The sequence below is a fragment of the Salvelinus namaycush genome, chromosome 21, assembly GCF_016432855.1.
Source record: "Salvelinus namaycush isolate Seneca chromosome 21, SaNama_1.0, whole genome shotgun sequence".
NCBI lineage: Eukaryota > Metazoa > Chordata > Actinopteri > Salmoniformes > Salmonidae > Salvelinus > Salvelinus namaycush.
Window position 1 is genome coordinate 21,751,413 of NC_052327.1, and position 17,866 is coordinate 21,769,278.

A 17,866-nucleotide genomic window follows, 5' to 3' on the forward strand; every position below is an offset into this window, starting at 1 on the left:
GTCTGTGTACGTTTCCTTATTTTGATTTTCGAGTAAAAACAGAAAAAAGCTCTTTTTTTTTTTTATTAAAAAAACTAAAATCATAAATCGACTTGTTTTCCCATTTATTGTGTCAAAATTGGACATGGAATAATGGCAAACAAATAACAACAAATTGTATTAAATGTTTAGATTTTTTTTTTTTTCATACACGGAAGTACACGCCCCCTCATAGAATATTCACAGAGTTGGGGTGGGGTTTAACAGCCTATGTTGGCAGCTAAAAGAAAGGATTAGACTGAAAAAGAAGATAAAAAATAATAATGTTAGCTAACATGCAGAACTTATTATGAAGTTAGCGTGCCAATAGCACAAACTTAAGAACTGAACAAAGTTGGCTTGCACTAGTTGGCTAGCTAGCACTAGATGCTAGATAGTAGTAGCTAGTCGAAGTAAGTTGGTCCCTTCACTTGCAACAAGATGAAGCTGCCCAGTTAGAGCTAACTGCTGCAGAAATGTCAGATTTCTCCAATACTTTCTGTAGCTAACTTAGCTATATCTTCTGTAGGCTAATAGTCAATAAACACTAAGTAATGATGAACAGAAGTTACTTTATCTGGTTACCTTATCTGGCATGTTGCATAGCCAATTTAGCTATTGCTAAATGTGCAAATAGTTAAAGTTCAAAAGGGAAAATAAATAAACATAAATATGGGTTGTATTTACAATGGTGTTTGTTCTTCACGGGTTGCCCTTTTCTTGTGGCAACAGGTCACAAATCTTGCTACTGTGATGGCACACTGTGGTACTTCACCCAGTAGATATGGGAGTTTATCAAAATTGGATGTGTGTAATCTGAGGGAAATATCTGTCTCTAATATGGTCATGCATTTGGCAGGAGGTTAGGAAGTGCAGCTCAGTTTCCACCTCATTTTGTGGGAAGTGTGCACATAGCCTGTCTTCTCTTGAGAGCCAGGTCAGACTACGGCGGCCTTTCTCAATAGCAAGGCTATGCTCACTGAGTCTGTACATAGTCAAAGCTTTCCTTAAGTTTGGGTCAGTCACAGTGGTCAGGTATTCTGCCACTGTGTACTCTCTGTTAAGGGCCAAATATCATTCTAGTTTGCTCTGTTTTTTTGTTAATTCTCTCTCAAGTTGTTTTGCTGTGGACACCAATCCCATGTTGCCAGATAAACTACTTTATCCCCTAATACTAAACTTTGCTCACTCTTATTAAACTGCCTTTTGATTAAATCGGTTTATTTCAATGTTTAAATTTGTTTCAAGTGTGTTTTTTTACTAAAAGTTGACAGATGGCACTTGTATGGAGGAATGTGGGTGGTGGGAGAGAGTGGATACATGTTTGTAGATGGGTTTGTTTGAAGAAACTCCCTCTCCCCTTACACCCCCTCCTTCTCTTGATCAGTAATAAAAGTAAATGTAATTTCTGCATTTTACCTGTGATCCAAAATCAAATAAAATTGAAGACAAAAGGAGATTTCATATTGCTTTGTCTCTACACATCTATTCCCTACTGGCCAAATGCAGTCACCAACCACTTCAGCTAGCATTTCCTGTTTTTAGCTCTATTTAATTTTAAGGTCAAACACTTTGGATGAAATGTCAAAAATGTGACGGGCTGTATTATTATGCTTATGTATTTGTTGGTACTGTATGTAGAATAAGGTCACCAATATTCTTAAATCTGACATGGGTTGAAGTTACTATCATTAATCCTGCGTCAAGTCTCAAATATGGCTGAATTGTAGTGTATTTACTGAATAAACCCTATATTGTACAATTATTCATCCACTAGACAGCAATGTGCTACCACCTTCAAATAGGTATAATGTGAGAGTTTTTCTATTCAGCCTTCAAGTACTGAGCAAATGTCCAAATGAATGATATTACCTGAATTTGCATTGCTTTGATGGATACTAGATATGACTGGTTGTGATCCAGAAATATGTGACATGCAAAGTTCAAATGTCATACAAAGTGGGTAATGTTGATCCCGCAACTCCTGTCTGTCATTCATTCAATTAAATATCTTAAACCTATACAGTGGAAGGTGTGGTCTATACCTTGTGAATATTCCTTTTTGATTGCACAAATATTCCCATTAGTTCTCTCTGCTATAAAATAAAGATGACACAGACATATGTTAAATACTCAAGCACTGGCTCATTGGAAGAAACATTTATTTTATTTGTATTCAGTCGGGAGTCTCAATTTACTGTTGAGAGGTAGAATAGTAGAATACACAAGGTGCAATTTCAAAATGTGGTTGCGCATCTGCAGTTTTTCTCGTTATGTCAGTCACTGACACACTTAATTAGCCCATGTCAGCTAACATTTTTATATTGGTCAATTAGTCTAGCGGCCCTCTACGAAAACAGTTTGTTTCATGTTAAATGTCAGTCAGGATCACCCTATGCACTATGCAGATGAGGAGATCTGAGATGTGTGTGTGTGTGTGTGAGAGAGAGAGAGAGATGAGAGGAAAGGAAGATTATTTTCTCACAGCAGGAAAATAATCCTGCAGCAACAGGAAATGTGAATTATTGGGTAGATTATAATGAAATTACAAAACTTTAGATGCCTTTTTATACCTTGAATATTCAGAGAAGTAGGCCAATTGACACAGCAATAGTAGTGTTCACAATTGAAGAGTATAGCCTACGTCTGCCTTTCAGTAAGCAGGAAAGGATGTTGGTGAAGTATACCCATACCAATAAAAAGGCTCATTTTAAATTACTGTATTGGCTGATGTAACTACATGAAGTTCATGATGATCAGCTAAGATGCCATACTGTGCTTTTCTCCTGCGGGAACATTCAGAACTCACAGGCACACACACACACAGAATAGCTCAATTAGGGCACTGCATCGCAGTGCTAACTGCGCCACCAGAGTCTCTGGGTTCGCGCCCAGGCTCTGTCGCAGCCGGCCGCGACCGGGAGGTCCGTGGGGCGACGCACAATTGGGCTAGCGTCGTCCGGGTTAGGGTGGGTTTGGCCGGTAGGGATATCCTTGTCTCATCGCGCTCCAGCGACTCCTGTGGCGGGCCGGGCGCAGTGCGTGCTAACCAAGGGGGCCAGGTGCACGGTGTTTCCTCCGACACATTGGTGTGGCTGGCTTCCGGGTTGGAGGCGCGCTGTGTTAAAGAAGCAGTGCGGCTTGGTTGGGTTGTGCTTCGGAGGACGCATGGCTTTCGACCTTCGTCTCTCCCGAGCCCGTACGGGAGTTGTAGCGATGAGACAAGATAGTAATTACTAGCGATTGGATACCACGAAAATTGGGGAGAAAAGGGGATAAAAATTAAAAAAAAAAAAAAAAAAAAGAATAGCTCAATTGAATATTGTTATGTGTAAGTACTAGCTAAGTCAGCTATTCAAAGAGCCAGGTAGGTAACCATTTAGAGTAACTGATGTTCATTATTATGCAGTCAATAAACACCACCAGCTGACAAAAGATCTAGCTAGGCTACAGTAACTATAGAAAGTAATGGAGAAATCTGACCTTTCTGCAGCAGGTAGCTCTCGCTGGGCAGCTTCATCTTGTAGCATGTTGAGGGAATAATTTACTTCCACTAGCTACTACTAGCTAGCATGACTATAGCCAGTAACCAGTTAGGGCTAGCTAGCCAGTTAGTGGAAGCCAACTTTGTTATGTTGTTGTTTTGTTTGTTCTATTGGCATGCTAACTTCATAAAAGGTTCTGCATCTTAGCTAACATGAGTATTTTTATCTTCCTGTCACACTCACACAGTCAAATCCTTTCTTTGTACTGCCAACCTAGGCTGTAAACCCCCCCCCTAAAACCAGTGAATATTCTATGAGGAGGCATGTGGTATAAACAAAATGAATTGAATACATTGTTTTTGTTTGTTTTCCATTATTCCATGTCCAAATTTGACACAATAAATGACAAAACATGTCGACTTCCGATTTTCCTTTTTAAAATTATAATTAAAAAAAAAGCAGTTTTCCATTTTTCCACTCTCTGTTTTGACTCCGGATGTCTCCATTCATGTTTTGTTCACATGGTCTGCATACTGCCAATGTCACGCCCTGACCTTAGAGATCCTTTTTATGTCTCTATTTTGGTTTGGTCAGGGCGTGAGTTGGGGTGGGCATTCTATGTTTTGTGTTCTATGTTTTCTATTTCTGTGTGTTTGGCCGGGTGTGGTTCTCAATCAGAGGCAGTTGTCTGTTTAGTGTTCTGTTTAAATAAAAATAACATGAACACTTACCACGCTGCGCTTTGGTCCACACCTAATTCAACAGACGATCGTTACAGCCAATTTATATTTCCTATTAGATGACAAAAAATTTGTAAATGGTTGTTCCTCGTTTATTTGATTTGAATCTGAAATCAAACAACACAAACGGTTTTGTTTTTTGTTTTAACACGGACCTGATCAGCCTTTGCTGGGTCATTAAAGTTTTAGATTAGATAAGAAAAGGCGTGTCCTCAGAGAGGCAATGCATTTGCAGCATACAAACTATTAAAACTAATTGTCTTAATTTCAAAATGTGTATCTATTACATGCGTAACATTTAATTCACAATACAGTATGAAATGTGCCATGTTGAGATTATTACAGCATATCACAATTATACCATATATCACTCATTTATTATGGGTGAATGAACTGTTGTAGCACTTTTGCCCAGTTCTATCCTCCTGTTTGTGTTATTCTGAGGGCACAATGTCAACTGATTTTGATTGGGTGTCCAGGGGGTAGAATAAAAAATATATATATTAGTGTATCAAATATTCTTATGGTTATATACTAGTGGGGTTTACTTCTTGATTGTTTTGAGATTAAATGTTTTCTGAATTAAAGTTATTTCAGACTACTGCTGTTTGTCGGCCACTCCCATTGAATTTCGACACTTCACACGTCACTACTCTAAACTTGATCTGGGGGATTTTCTTTTGGTTTGATGATTATTATCTGTTGCATCCCTGCGGAGCGTTGTTTTGACCAGTTATGTTTTCATGCTGTGAAACGTGCCAGAAAAGGGATTTGAGGGGTAACATCACAGACCATGGTAAAGTTGGTTTGAGATTCGATATTCGCCAGACATCTGGACCTTCAAACTTCAATAGCTCGCGAACCTTGTCACAACACAACTGATTGGCTCAAACGCATTAAGAAGAACAAATGAACTTTTAATAAGGCACACCTGTTAATTGAAATGCATTCCAGGTGACTAGCTCATGAAGCTGGTTGAGAGAATACCAAGAGTGTGTAAAGCTGTCATCAAGGCAAAGGGTGGCTACTTTGAGGAATCAAAAATATATTTTGATTTGTTTTACACTTTTTTGGTTACACATGATTCCATATGTGTTATTTCATAGTTTTGATGTCTTCGCTATTATTCTACAATGTAGAAAATAGTACAAATAAACAAAAACAAACATTTTGACTGGTACTGTTTGTAAATGAGATATTTCTGTTTTCAATACATTTCCAAACATTTCTAAAAACATGTTTTCAGTTTGTCATTATGGGGTATTATGTGTAGATGGGTGAGATTATTTTTTTTTTTAATCCATTTTGAATTCAGGCTGTAACGCAACAATGTGGAATAAGTCAAGGGGAACTTTCTGAAGGCACTGTGTGTTACTATCCACTCAGACCCCAGTCTCACACTTCTTGTTAGAGGTTTTTGAGCATATTACTCCAGTGCTAGTCTCGCTACACTGGCCTTTTAAGGCTAGGGCTGATTTCAAGGTTTTACTGTTTACCTACAAAGCATTGCATGGACTTTCTCCTTCTTATCTCTTTGATTTGGTCCTACTGTACATAATGTATCTACATGTATGCTATGATCACAATATGCAGGCCTCCTTTTTGTCCCTATAATTTCAAAGGAAACAGCTGGAGGCAGGGCTTTCTCCTATAGAGCTCCTATTTTATGGAATGGTGTGCCGATCCATGTGAGAGAAGCAGACTCGGTCTCATCCTTTAAGTCTTCACTGAAGATGTATCTCTTCAGTAGGTCCTATGATTGAGTGGCTCAGGGGTGCAAAGGTGAAGGACATGGCACTTGCAAGAGGGGCCACCCTTTCTGTCTCTGCCTGGCCGGCTCCCCACTCTCTCCTGGGACTCTCTGCCTCTGACCCTATTACGGAGGCTGAGTCACTGGCCTGGTGGCGCTCTCCCATGCCGTTCCTATGAGGGCACATCAGATCATGCCAGGCTTTGTTCACTATACTCGACTACCTTGGGTGGGTTGAGTCACTGACGTAATCTTCCTGTCCTGTTTTGCGCCCCCTAGGGGTAGTGGGGTGTGGGAGATCTTCCTCGGTTATACTCAACCTTGTCTCATGGTAGTAAGTTAGTGGTCTGTTGATTTCCCTTGAGTGGTGTGGGGGCTGTGCTTTGCCAAAGATGGGTGTTGCTTATCATGCCTGATTTGCACTGTCCGGGAGTAATTTTGGAAGGGGCCACAGTGTTGCCCAATCCCCCTGTCTCTGTCCCCAGTGTCTATGTTGCAATAGATAGCTTATGTGTCGGGGGATTTGGTCAGTCTGTCCTATCTGGTATACTGTGTGATCTTAGGCATGCTCTCTCTCTCTCTCTCTCTCTCTCTCTCTCTCTCTCTCTCTCTCTCTCTCTCTCTCTCTCTCTCTCTCTCTCTCTCTCTCTCTCTCTCAGTGATTTAATTGTTGTATATTGTTGTACATTTCTCGTTCTAGATAGAACTGTCTGCAAAGGTTTCTACCTAGCACCAAATGTGGTTCCCATGTAGGGAGATGCAGAAGTAGACTGTTTTCCTAAGAGTGTACAACAATAATTCACTCTCATTTGTCATTCAGTTCTTGTGTTGTGTTGTGATGAGTTCAGTGTGTTGCTTCAATTATGTAATTTGTCATAGCTGGTCAAATGTTTTGTTAAATGAAATTGAATATTTAAATCCAGTTTCTAGTGGTATATTTGTCTTTCTTTTCAAAGTTTCTAATGTGATAATAAATGTGTCCCATGATTTAACTGGCGGGAATAGACCCATCTTTGTTGATGCCAATGAACATCCTGATTTATCAAAACAATTATTGAAGGATGACTGTTTTGATAAAGTGCAAGTGTTACGAAGGGGAGGGGGGGGGGGGGTTCAACTGCGAGTGCTAGATCACGAAAGGAGGGGGTGCCGGGAGGGAGGATTATTTAAGATCATTTTTGAAGAGGTTGGGTTTCAGATGTTTTTTCAGAAGATGGGCAGGGACTCTGCTGTCCTAGATTAAGGGGAATGCTGGTACCACCATTGGGGTGCCAGGACAGAGAAAAGAGTTCCGGAGGAGCAGGGTGACATGGGAGAATTTGGTAAGGCTGAATACCAGGCAGGCTGCGGCCTTCTGGATAAGTTGCAGGTGTTTGATGGCACAAGCAGGGAGCCCAGCCAACAGCGAGTTGCAATAGTCCAGACGGGAGATGACAAGTGCTAGGATTAGGACCTGCGCTGCTTCCTGTATGAGGTAGGGTCGTACTCTACGGATGTTGTAGAGCATGAACCTGCAGGAGCGAGTCACTGCTTTGATGTTTGCATAGAACGACAGGGTGTTGTCCACGGTCACGCCAAGGTTCTTTGCACTCTGGCAGGGGGACACCATGGATTTGTCAACTGTGATGGAGAGCTGGCAGGCCTTACCCAGGAGGAACAGCAGCTCCGTCTTGTTAAGGTTGAGCTTGAGGTGTTGGGCCGACATCCAAGCTGAGATATCAGCCAGGCATGCAGAGATGTGTGTCGCCACCTGGATTTCAGAAGGGGGGAAGGAGAAAAGTAGTTGAGTGTCATCCACATAGCAATGTTAGGAGAGACCATGTGTGGATATGACAGAGCTGATTGAGAGAAGAGGATAGGGCCTAGAACCGAGCCCTGAGGGACACCAGTAGTGAGAGTAGTTGGTGCAGACACAGATCCTCTCCACGTCACCTAGTAGGAGTGCCCTGCAGGGTAGAATGCAATTCAAGAGTGTCCAGAGCCTGAGGCACCCAGCCCAGAGCCTGAGGCGCCCAGCCCTAAGAGGGTGGAGAGGAGGATCTGATGGTTCACGGTGTCAAAGGCAGCGGACAGATCTACGATGATGAGAACAGAGGAGAGAAAGTCAGCTAAGGCAGTGCGGAGAGTCTCCGTGACACAAAGGACAACAGTCTCGGTTGAGTGACCCATCTTGAAGCCTGACTGGTTAGGGTCAAGAAGATCGTTCTGAGAGAGATAGCGAGAGAGTTGGTCAGAGACAGCACGGTCAAATGTTTTGGACAGAAAATAAAGAAGGGATACCGGCCTGTAGTTTTTGACTTCAGAGGGGTCGAGTGTTGGTTTCTTGAGGAGGGGAGCGACTCTGGACATTTTGATGTCAGAGGGGATTGGCAAAAAGTGGTTGACAAAAAATAAATATAAAAAAAAGAATAGGAATCATTTTATGAGAAAAGTAAAAGGTGTGCAACCTGCCTCTCTATATAAGGAATAATGGACAGTTGAAATGAGGTTGCTTAGTCACGTGGTTGAAGAGCTATTACATTTTTACATTTTCAAATATTGACATAAAATTGTGTAAGTGCTTTATGGGAAAACCAAATGGTGTGTAATGTGTATCCCTACCCTGTGAACAATACAACGTTGGTTTAAGGTGCCTAGATCATGTGATCTAGTAGCTATTGAAATTCTAAGTCAAGAATTTAACTTATAAATTAAGGTAAGGGGGAAACCTTTTTTTTCTTCAAAAAACCAAAGGGTGTGCAAAGTGTGTCCCTACCCTCTGAACATTCCAAAGTTGGTTTAAGGTATCTAGGTCATGTGATCAAGGAGTTATTGAATTTGAAGTATTTTTTTGTAAATATACATATATTTAAAACATGTAGGAATCATTTTATGAGAAAACTAAAGGGTGTGCAACATGTCTCTCTATATAAGGAATAATGGACAGTTGAAATTAGATTGGTAAATCACATGGTTGAAAAGCTACGGAAATTCTCAATTTGTTTATATTTATATAAAATCTTGTAAGCACTTTATAGGACAACCAAAGGGTGTACAATGTGTTTCCGTAGCCTGTGAACAATACAAACTTGGTTTAAGGTGCCTAGGTCATGTGATGAAGTAGCTATTGCAATTATAAGTAAAACATGTAATTAATAAATTAAGGTAAAGGAAAATGTAAATTAAAATCAGAAAACCAAAGAGGGTGTCCCTACCCACTGAACATTCCAAAGTTGGTTTGAGGTGTCTAGGTAATGTGATCAAGGAGCTGTTGAAATGTAATTGATTTTTATATATATATATTTTAAATGTAGGAATACTTTTATGAGAAAACTAAAGGGTATGCAACATGCCTCTCTGTATGAGGGATAATGGACAGCTGAAATGAAGTTGGTGGACAGAGAAAATGGATTTCCAGGAGGTGGAGGAGAGGTACCTATGACGGACTGGTCCAATAATGCATTTGTTATTGGACTGCATTTTTTTGGACAAGGAGGTATATTGGGAAATCCATTTTTACTATCAAGGGCTGTGAAGAAAGCAGTGGTAAAGGTGGATTCAATCAAGGTGACTAGAAGAAGCCTTGTTTTGGTTAATTGTGTTGATGAAGAATAGAAGAAGCGTGCACTGGATCTGGCTAAATTGCCCACATCAGAAGTAACCTGTGTTGATCTTCGGAGCAGGGCGCCTGCCAAAGGAGTTATAGCTGGAGTCTCGTTAGATATAATGTAGATGACGAGTACCTTATTCAGAAAGTGGTCAGTACACGTCTCCTGACCCGTAAATGTAAGGAAGGAGAAAAGCTACTATTGTTGTTTAGGGAGATTCTACATGTGAACATGTGAAGCTTGGCTATGTGAGGTATGCTGTGAGAGTATTTGTGTCCAAACCACTACAGTGTGGGAATTGTAAAATATATGGTCATGTGTCAAATGTTTGGAGATGGGAGAAATATGGTATTGAAGAATCTTTGAATGAAAAATGTCCTGCCCTCACAGGATTCTTCTGAGCCTGTGTAGGGACCTGATTATAATTTGTTATTTTTTTGTTTCAGAAAAGCAGGTTGATTTTGTTTAGTAAAAAAATAGTTTAATAGTTTGTATGATATTTTCAAAAAAATGCATCCACATTATTTTCATTTTTGGGATCCTTATTATCCACTAGCACAGTAGGTGGCATAATCCACATTCAATTGTTGCAAACAGTATTATATCATAGAAGAAGAAGAAATTAGGTTGCTAAGTCACTTGGCGTAAGAGCTCTTGAAATGTGAATATTGTGATCATGCACTTTGTTGAAGATCCCTAACTAGTTGCATTGACGGGGTGTCAGGCTGCCTACACCATTGCCATGTGATTATGACACTCGGGTCAGAATCGGGAAAATAAGACCTGTGCAATGTTATAAAACCTTTGTTCTTCACAAAAGAGTCTCAAATCTCAAGACAACTTTTCCAGGGTGGGGAACTAGTGTTGTGAGTGAATGGGAGAAATGGTACCCCGTGGGTTGACTAGCCCAGCGCCCTTCCAGCTGTGTTTGTTGTTGATTTTGGTACCATACATCAAAGGCAGAACATTTGAGAAATGTCTCCCGGGCAATACATGTCGATCAGAAAAACCTCCAGTAGTCCTAAGTAAGTGGTCACTGTTTATCCTTGATGTATAACGTTAGCTAGCTAGCTCTTCTATTTTCAACTGTTCATTATTGTGAAACAGATTGTCAGACAGCTAACAAGGCTAGTTAGGATAAACTCGTGCGTCCAAAAAAAAGAAACTCATACATCATGTTTCTCAATCTTTTATTTTTTAGATGTTCCCGAGTTGAATCGTGTATTCTTTCTTTACATAAAGGGGGTAAAACTAGCTAATATACAAATCAACTAAACTGTTGTTGGTCGATGCATGCTTAATAAGGCTACATTGTTGTCTCCAACTTTACAATGTAGCATCTGTCTCCAATTGTTTCAAATGGAACTTCATTTGACTTGGACATTTTGTTTCCCATGCGCTACAATGTATCTACAGCGACCGGTCTATCTAGCTGCTGTTACTTTGTAACAGAAATATAACCACATTGTAGTAATTCTGTTTTCTGTCATTGGAAACAGAAAATGATCAGTCCTATCATCTTTTTAATTATATTCAGTTATACGGTTAATTATAGCAGCCTATAAATTTGTATGTTTCAACAAAGGTTGTCTCACTGCCTTATCTAGAGTATGGCAAGTTACAACATTTAACGGTACCCTAGCAGTATTTGTAAGTCTACATGCATATGATAGCAGTCAGTAAAGTTTGCCCTAGGTCAGTGTTTCTCAAACTCTGTGCACGTTTCGGTGTTTGCCCTAGCACTGCACAGCTGATGCAAATCATCAAGCTTTGATTATTTTAATCAAATAGTTCCAGAAATAGGGTTTAATGAGGGGGGCTGGTAGGAAAAGATGGGGGGGGGGTTACACTCAGTGGTTTTTCTAGTACACTGGGCTAATAAATGGTAACTGATCACCTTTATCACACTCTTAATTGATAATGTTTTTGATTGGCCATCCAGTCTTTGATTGGCCATCCTCATCATATTGTCTTGTCCCACAGTTCCTGGGGACCTGGGGAACCAGCTGGAGGCCAAGCTGGACAAGCCCAGCGTGGTTCACTACATCTGTTACAAAAAGACTGACGTCTACTTCACATTATGGCTCAACCTGGAACTGCTGGTGCCGGTGGCCATTGACTGCTGGATTGACAACATGAGGTTAGTGCTTAGTGTTGCGTGAGGTGGAAAATAGGGTGATTGGTGCAAGGAGGGGTTGGGGGTATCTGATTTAATATGAGCTCTGTATAAAGCTACTGTCAGCATCTCTACTGGCAACTTGATATTAATAATAAAGTAATTGTAATACTTTTACGTAGCTGGCTGGGTAGGCATGAGAGAGAGGGATCTGTTTTTCTAGAGAAAGATGTTTTTCTGTAGCCTAGGTTGAATAGGTTATCTTCTGACCATTGAATAAACTGACCTTTGAATCCCCTTTGTAATCAATATGTTTTCAACAATTAGTTGGTCTCAGAGCGTATAGTTCATTTAATAGTGAAGCCATAGTTTACAACCAGTTGGGTCTTTCTTTTCTCCCCAATTAGGACTAGTTCCTCTTGAAATGCAGAAATTATACTGAAAAATCATTCAGATGGGTCGCTAACCAAGTAACTACATGTCATTGTGCTGTGGCTTTATTCCAGGAACAACTAATGAATTAAGGGAAGAAGTGAAAGTTTCCAATTCTATCCCATATCGTCTTCACAATACTTATATTGTAAACTGTAATGTCATTGTAATTAAAGGTAGACTCACCTAAATGACTGCAATGAGCAGCACTGCAGATATTGAGATGAGCGAGATGCAACACTTTGCTCTCACAGTATCTGTGCCTGTGCAAGGGTTTGCTTCATGCTATTACAGCACGCTAGCCACGGGACCAAAACAGCAGAGAAGTTGAGCCTTGCCTGTCAACGCTCTTAGTAGTTTTGGAAATTGACCCACTATGATGTTTTTCTGCATCCACATCATATCGCCGAGTCTATCTTGAACTTTTCTAATATTCTGGGATGTCTGTCTGCATTAGACTGATTTATAACCGTACAACAAGGCAGACAGAAGCACCTCCGGGGGTAGATGTCAGAGTGCCTGGCTTTGGAAAGACCTTCCCTCTGGAATACATTGACCCTAGCAAGGGCGATATTGGTGAGTGGACCAATCACCCTAGTGTGCCTAAAGTATCTATTCAACAGTCTCCCCAATAGTGTGCGAGTATGTCGGTTTTTGCTTGTGTGTGGGTTTAACTAAGCTACTATTGTTTTTGTTGCAGGTATGTATTTCTTCACCATAGTGCAGGCACTGGTGGATTGGGGATACACCAGAGATGACGATGTTCGAGGAGCTCCGTATGATTGGCGTAAAGCTCCAAGTAAATCAGTCTTTTCATTCTCTTACACACACATTTTAATGTAGATGCATGTCTGTCAAAGAATAATTTGTGGTCTGATGAACAGAGCTTGGTCTTTGGATGGATTGTATGTCCTTGCAAGGAGCTAGCAATGTTATTGACACCCCCTAGAACTCTCAAACTCAACTCTGGACCTCGAAGCCAGTCCCACTGCTTTTTTTCTTCATTGGTCAGGGACTCATTTAGACCTGGGACAACAGGTGGGTGCAATTAATTATCAGGTAGAACAGAGAACCAGCAGGCTCTGGATCTTGTAGGGTATAGGGATAGCCCCCTTTTCAATTTTTGCCTAAAATGACATACCCAAATTAACTGCCTGTAGCTCAGGCCCTAAAGCAAGGATGTGCATATTCTTGGTACCATTTGAAAGGAAACACTTTGAAGTTTGTGGAAATGTGAATTGAATCTAGGAGACTACATGATATTTAGTGTGAAGTCACCCAGGTACATTTGGGCAAATTGTGAAGGAGACATTTACATTCACATTACATTTTTCTGCAAGAATATCATCAAATACTTGGACTTTGATTTAGCTTTTCCAGTATTAGTAGCCATATTATAAGTTCAACATTTGCAAAACACCCAGTTTTCATAAATTCATAACTCTCCATATTCTTAATTTTTGTCCAAAAGTTAAAGGCTTGCTGTCGCACAAGGTTAGCAGCTACATTTTGCGACAGACACAGGGCTTCCATATACTCCTGTAAAGCCCAGCTCATTGGCTATCTAGCTAGCTTTGTTTGACCCCGATTGGTGCTAATTTGACAAAGTTAGTCGATCAAATGAAGACCACCCGCGTCATCGGCGTGCCATGAAGGCGTCGCTCTCTGACCAAATTTGGTGTCCTATAGCATATACTACACCCCTAATGATATAGTGAAGTCTGGTTACATTCTAGGATCTCTGAGGAATACATACGCACGTGATTTGACTGGTTGAAACAACGTTTAGGGTTAGATTTTCACAGATTCCTTTCTTTGCAAATTGAACGAGTGGAAATACAAAATCGATCGTGCATGCTATATGGGATTTTTAAGGATATGAAAAAGGATTTTATCTAACAAAACGACACTTCATGTTATCTCTGGGACCGTTTGGATGATACATCAGAGCAAGATTTCAGAATGTAAGTACACATTTCACCTTTAGAGGTGAATTTATGAAACCTATCGCAGTGAAAAGTGTTTTGTTGTTAGGAGCTCTCAAACAACAGCATGGTATTTTTTCGCAGTATTAGTCACTGTAAATTGGACAGTGCAGTTATATTAACAAAAATGTAAGCTTTCAGCCGATATAAGATTAAATGTACAATATCAAACAAGATAATATAAATCATAAGACAGTTAAGTATATTCTTCTGTATATCAAATTATATATACATGAACTTAATTTCCTTTAGACTCAGACATTAGTTAGAATCTAAATATTGCACCGACATTTGTTGTTTCTCTAAAATCTGCTACTGTGACAAGGCGCTGCATGATTTACAACTGTCCCATTGACGGGACGCCTATCCCTAAGAGTTAAATACCCATGCCCTACACTAGAATCTAAGGGCCCGGGGCTGGGTTTCTACTAAGCTAACATATGGAATTGTTTTAAGATGGTCATACTAAGGATCATTTAGCTATTTGATTTTGAATTTTAGGACCCCTGTAGGAATAAAAAATATATATTTTACACACTCTACCGTTCAAAAGTTTGGGGTCACTTAGAAATGTCAATAGTTTTTTTTAAAGAAAAGCATTTTTTGTCCAATAAAACATAAAATTGATCAGAAATACAGTGTAGACATTGTTGTAAATGACTATTGTAACTGGAAAATGCTTCTTATTTCTTATGGAATATCTACATTGGCGTTCAGCAACCATCACTCTGTTCCAATGACACATTGTGTTAGCTAATCCAAGTATATCATTTTAAAGGTTAATTGATCATTAGAAAACCCTACCTTGTCACAACTCACCTGATTGGCTCAAACACATTAAGTTAAGAAATTCCACAAATTAACTTAACAAAGCATACCTGTTCATTGAAATGCATTCCAATTAACTGGTTGAGAGAATACCAATAGTGTGCAAAGCTGTCGAAGGCCAAAGGGTGGCTACTTTGAAGAATATAAATTATATTTTGATTTGTTTAACACTTTTTTGGGGGGGGATTACTATATGATTCCATATGTTATTTCATAGTTTTCACTATTCTACCATGTAGAAAATAATACAAATAAAGAAACCGTTGAATGAGTAGGTGTCCAAACTTTTGACTGGTACTGTATATATTTTTGGGAATGTGGAAATGGCTTATTCACTTCCATAAAAATGGTTTGGTCCGGTACATTACAGCACTTGTAGGGGTTGTAGAGCAAAACGGAGAACATCGTGTTTGTGAGTCATCTTGCCATAAGAGGGGTCATATTAGTTTGTATCCCAAACTGTTCGGACACTACAGATGTTTTTCGGGATGTCACCTGGTCTGACAAACACCGCTGTAGCTCTTCCATCGCAGATGCGTTAGGCTGACATCTGTAGCTTAAAACAGACAGATTTTTTTTATTATTACGCTAATTAGATTTTCGACTATAGGTTGATAGTGTTCGTTGTCAGGTTGTTTTTAGCCTTCTATTGTAAGATTTATTACCTAACTTCGGTCCAGTCATTGAGTGACATTTAAGGGGGAAAATGGGTGTTAAGACCATAATTATGGTGTATTGAATATATACTGAACTAAAATATAAATGCAACAATTTCCCCATGACTTTACTGAGTTACAGTTCATATAAGGAAATCAGTCAATCTATGGATTTAACATGACTGGGCAGGGGCACAGCCATTTTGGAGCAAGGCCTACTCACTGGGGAGCCAGGCCCAGCCAATCAGAATTTTTCCTACAAAAGGGCTTTATTACAGACAGAAATACTCTTCAGTTTCATCAGCTGTCCATGTGGCTAGTCTCAGACGATCCCACAGGTAAAGAAGCCAGATGTGGAGGTCCTGGGCTGGCTTGGTTACGTGGTCTGCGGTTGTTTGGCCGGTTGGACATATTGCAAAATTCTCTAAAACAACGTTGGCGGGGACTTATGGTCGAGAAATTAACATTAAATTCTCTGGCAACAGCTCTGGTGGACATTCCTGCAGTCATCATGCCAATTGCACACTCCCTCAACTTGAGATTTTAGTGGCCTTTTATTGTTCCCAGCAGAAGGTGCACCTGTGTAATGATCATGCTGTTTAATCAGTTTCTTGTTATGCCACACCTGTCAGGTGGATGGATTATCTTGGCAAAGGATAAATGCTCACTAACAGGGATGTAAACAAATTTGAGAGAAATAAGCTCTTTGTACATATGGAACATTTCTGTGATCTTTTATTTCAGGTCATGAAACATGGAACCAACACTTTACATGTTGTGTTTTATATTTTTGTTCTGTATATATTAGTATAACTATTTATTCTCAGTAGTTTGGAATGATCAGTCTCATGCATGTTTCCCCCTGTTTTTAACAGATGAGAACAAAGCCTACTTTTTGAGACTGCAACATATGATTGAGGAGATGGCCGTGAAGGCTAGGGGTCCGGTTGTCCTGATGGCCCACAGCATGGGGAACATGTACACCCTGTATTTCCTGAACCATCAGCCCCAGGCCTGGAAGGATCGCTACATCAAGACCTTTGTGTCCCTGGGTGCACCTTGGGCTGGTGTGGCTAAAACCCTGAGAGTTGTGGCTTCTGGTAAGCATTTGCATATGCTTTTCTGCATGAATTACATAGGTGTCAGAACCACAATAGTAAAGTTACCGTGGGCTGCATACTATTTGTAATGTTTAGCAACCATGTATTTTATATCTACACTATTGCATTGGTTTGTCTTTTTCCTTGCAGGTGATAATAACCATATCCCAGTCATCAGTTCACTAAAGATCCGCTCACAGCAGCGCACTGCAGTCTCAACCACATGGCTGTTACCATACGCACATTCCTGGCCTGCTGACAAGGTGCTAGTCCAAACAACCACCACCAACTACACAGTGAAGGACTACCAACGCTTCTTCAAGGATATCGACTTTGAAGATGGCTGGGAGATGCGTCAAGACACTGAACCACTGGTCAATGCACTGGAGCCCCCTGGGGTGGCCATACACTGTCTTTATGGCAGCGGAGTGCCCACAGCGGAGGGTTTTCTCTACACCAACTCTACTGATACAGACCCCACTCTGATTCTCGGAGATGGGGATGGGACGGTCAACCTGCTGAGTGCCACCCAGTGCAAGCGTTGGATAGGCCACCAGACTCAGCCTGTCCATATGCTTGAACTGGAGGGGAATGAGCATGTGGCCATGTTGCTCAACTTTACCACAGTAACCTACATCAAGACTGTGCTCTTGGGCCCTTGAGTGACCTTAACTAACTACTGCCCCTCGGCTTGCTGTCTTAAGTGGCAAATTCACAAAGATGAAGAACGGGGATAGTACAAAGAGAACTGATAGGCATTTGGACACATGACGGTCTGAGCCTGAGGAGGAATTGATGACGGCACTGAATGTTTTATTTTATTTTAAATTATCCCCAGACGATTGCTGTTTTTCCAAATTTTTACTATGTTAATTGATCATATTTGTAAAGGTCTTTCCCAATTAACTCAGATTACCAGGTTGTTTCCTGTTGTGCTGAACCAAAAACAGTTTACTAGGTGAATTAGCAGTATGTCCAATATTGAGCTGTGATGAATGAATAAAATCAGGGTCTTGTCGATGCTTACAGGACAGGGAGACGTGGTCTGATCAGCTTGATTGTAACTATGCCATTGCGCTATGGTTGGACTTGAACAATATATTGCTGGAACTATCATGATCTGTGTTGTGACGATTAAGTAAAATATAATGTTAAACATTGCATTAAGC

The 17,866-nt window shown here is 40.3% G+C and overlaps 1 protein-coding gene across 1 annotated transcript; it reads left to right on the forward strand.

Annotated features, from left to right (window-relative positions):
• The first annotated feature begins 10,311 nt into the window (after positions 1-10,311).
• Positions 10,312-17,864, forward strand: LOC120066182 (phospholipase A2 group XV-like). Its single transcript, XM_039017366.1, has 6 exons — positions 10,312-10,605; positions 11,564-11,720; positions 12,586-12,704; positions 12,829-12,927; positions 16,473-16,697; positions 16,848-17,864. The coding sequence occupies exons 1-6, from the start codon at positions 10,455-10,457 to the stop codon at positions 17,357-17,359; spliced, it is 1,263 nt and encodes a 420-aa protein (XP_038873294.1). The 5' UTR covers positions 10,312-10,454; the 3' UTR covers positions 17,360-17,864.
• The last annotated feature ends 2 nt before the right edge of the window (positions 17,865-17,866 follow it).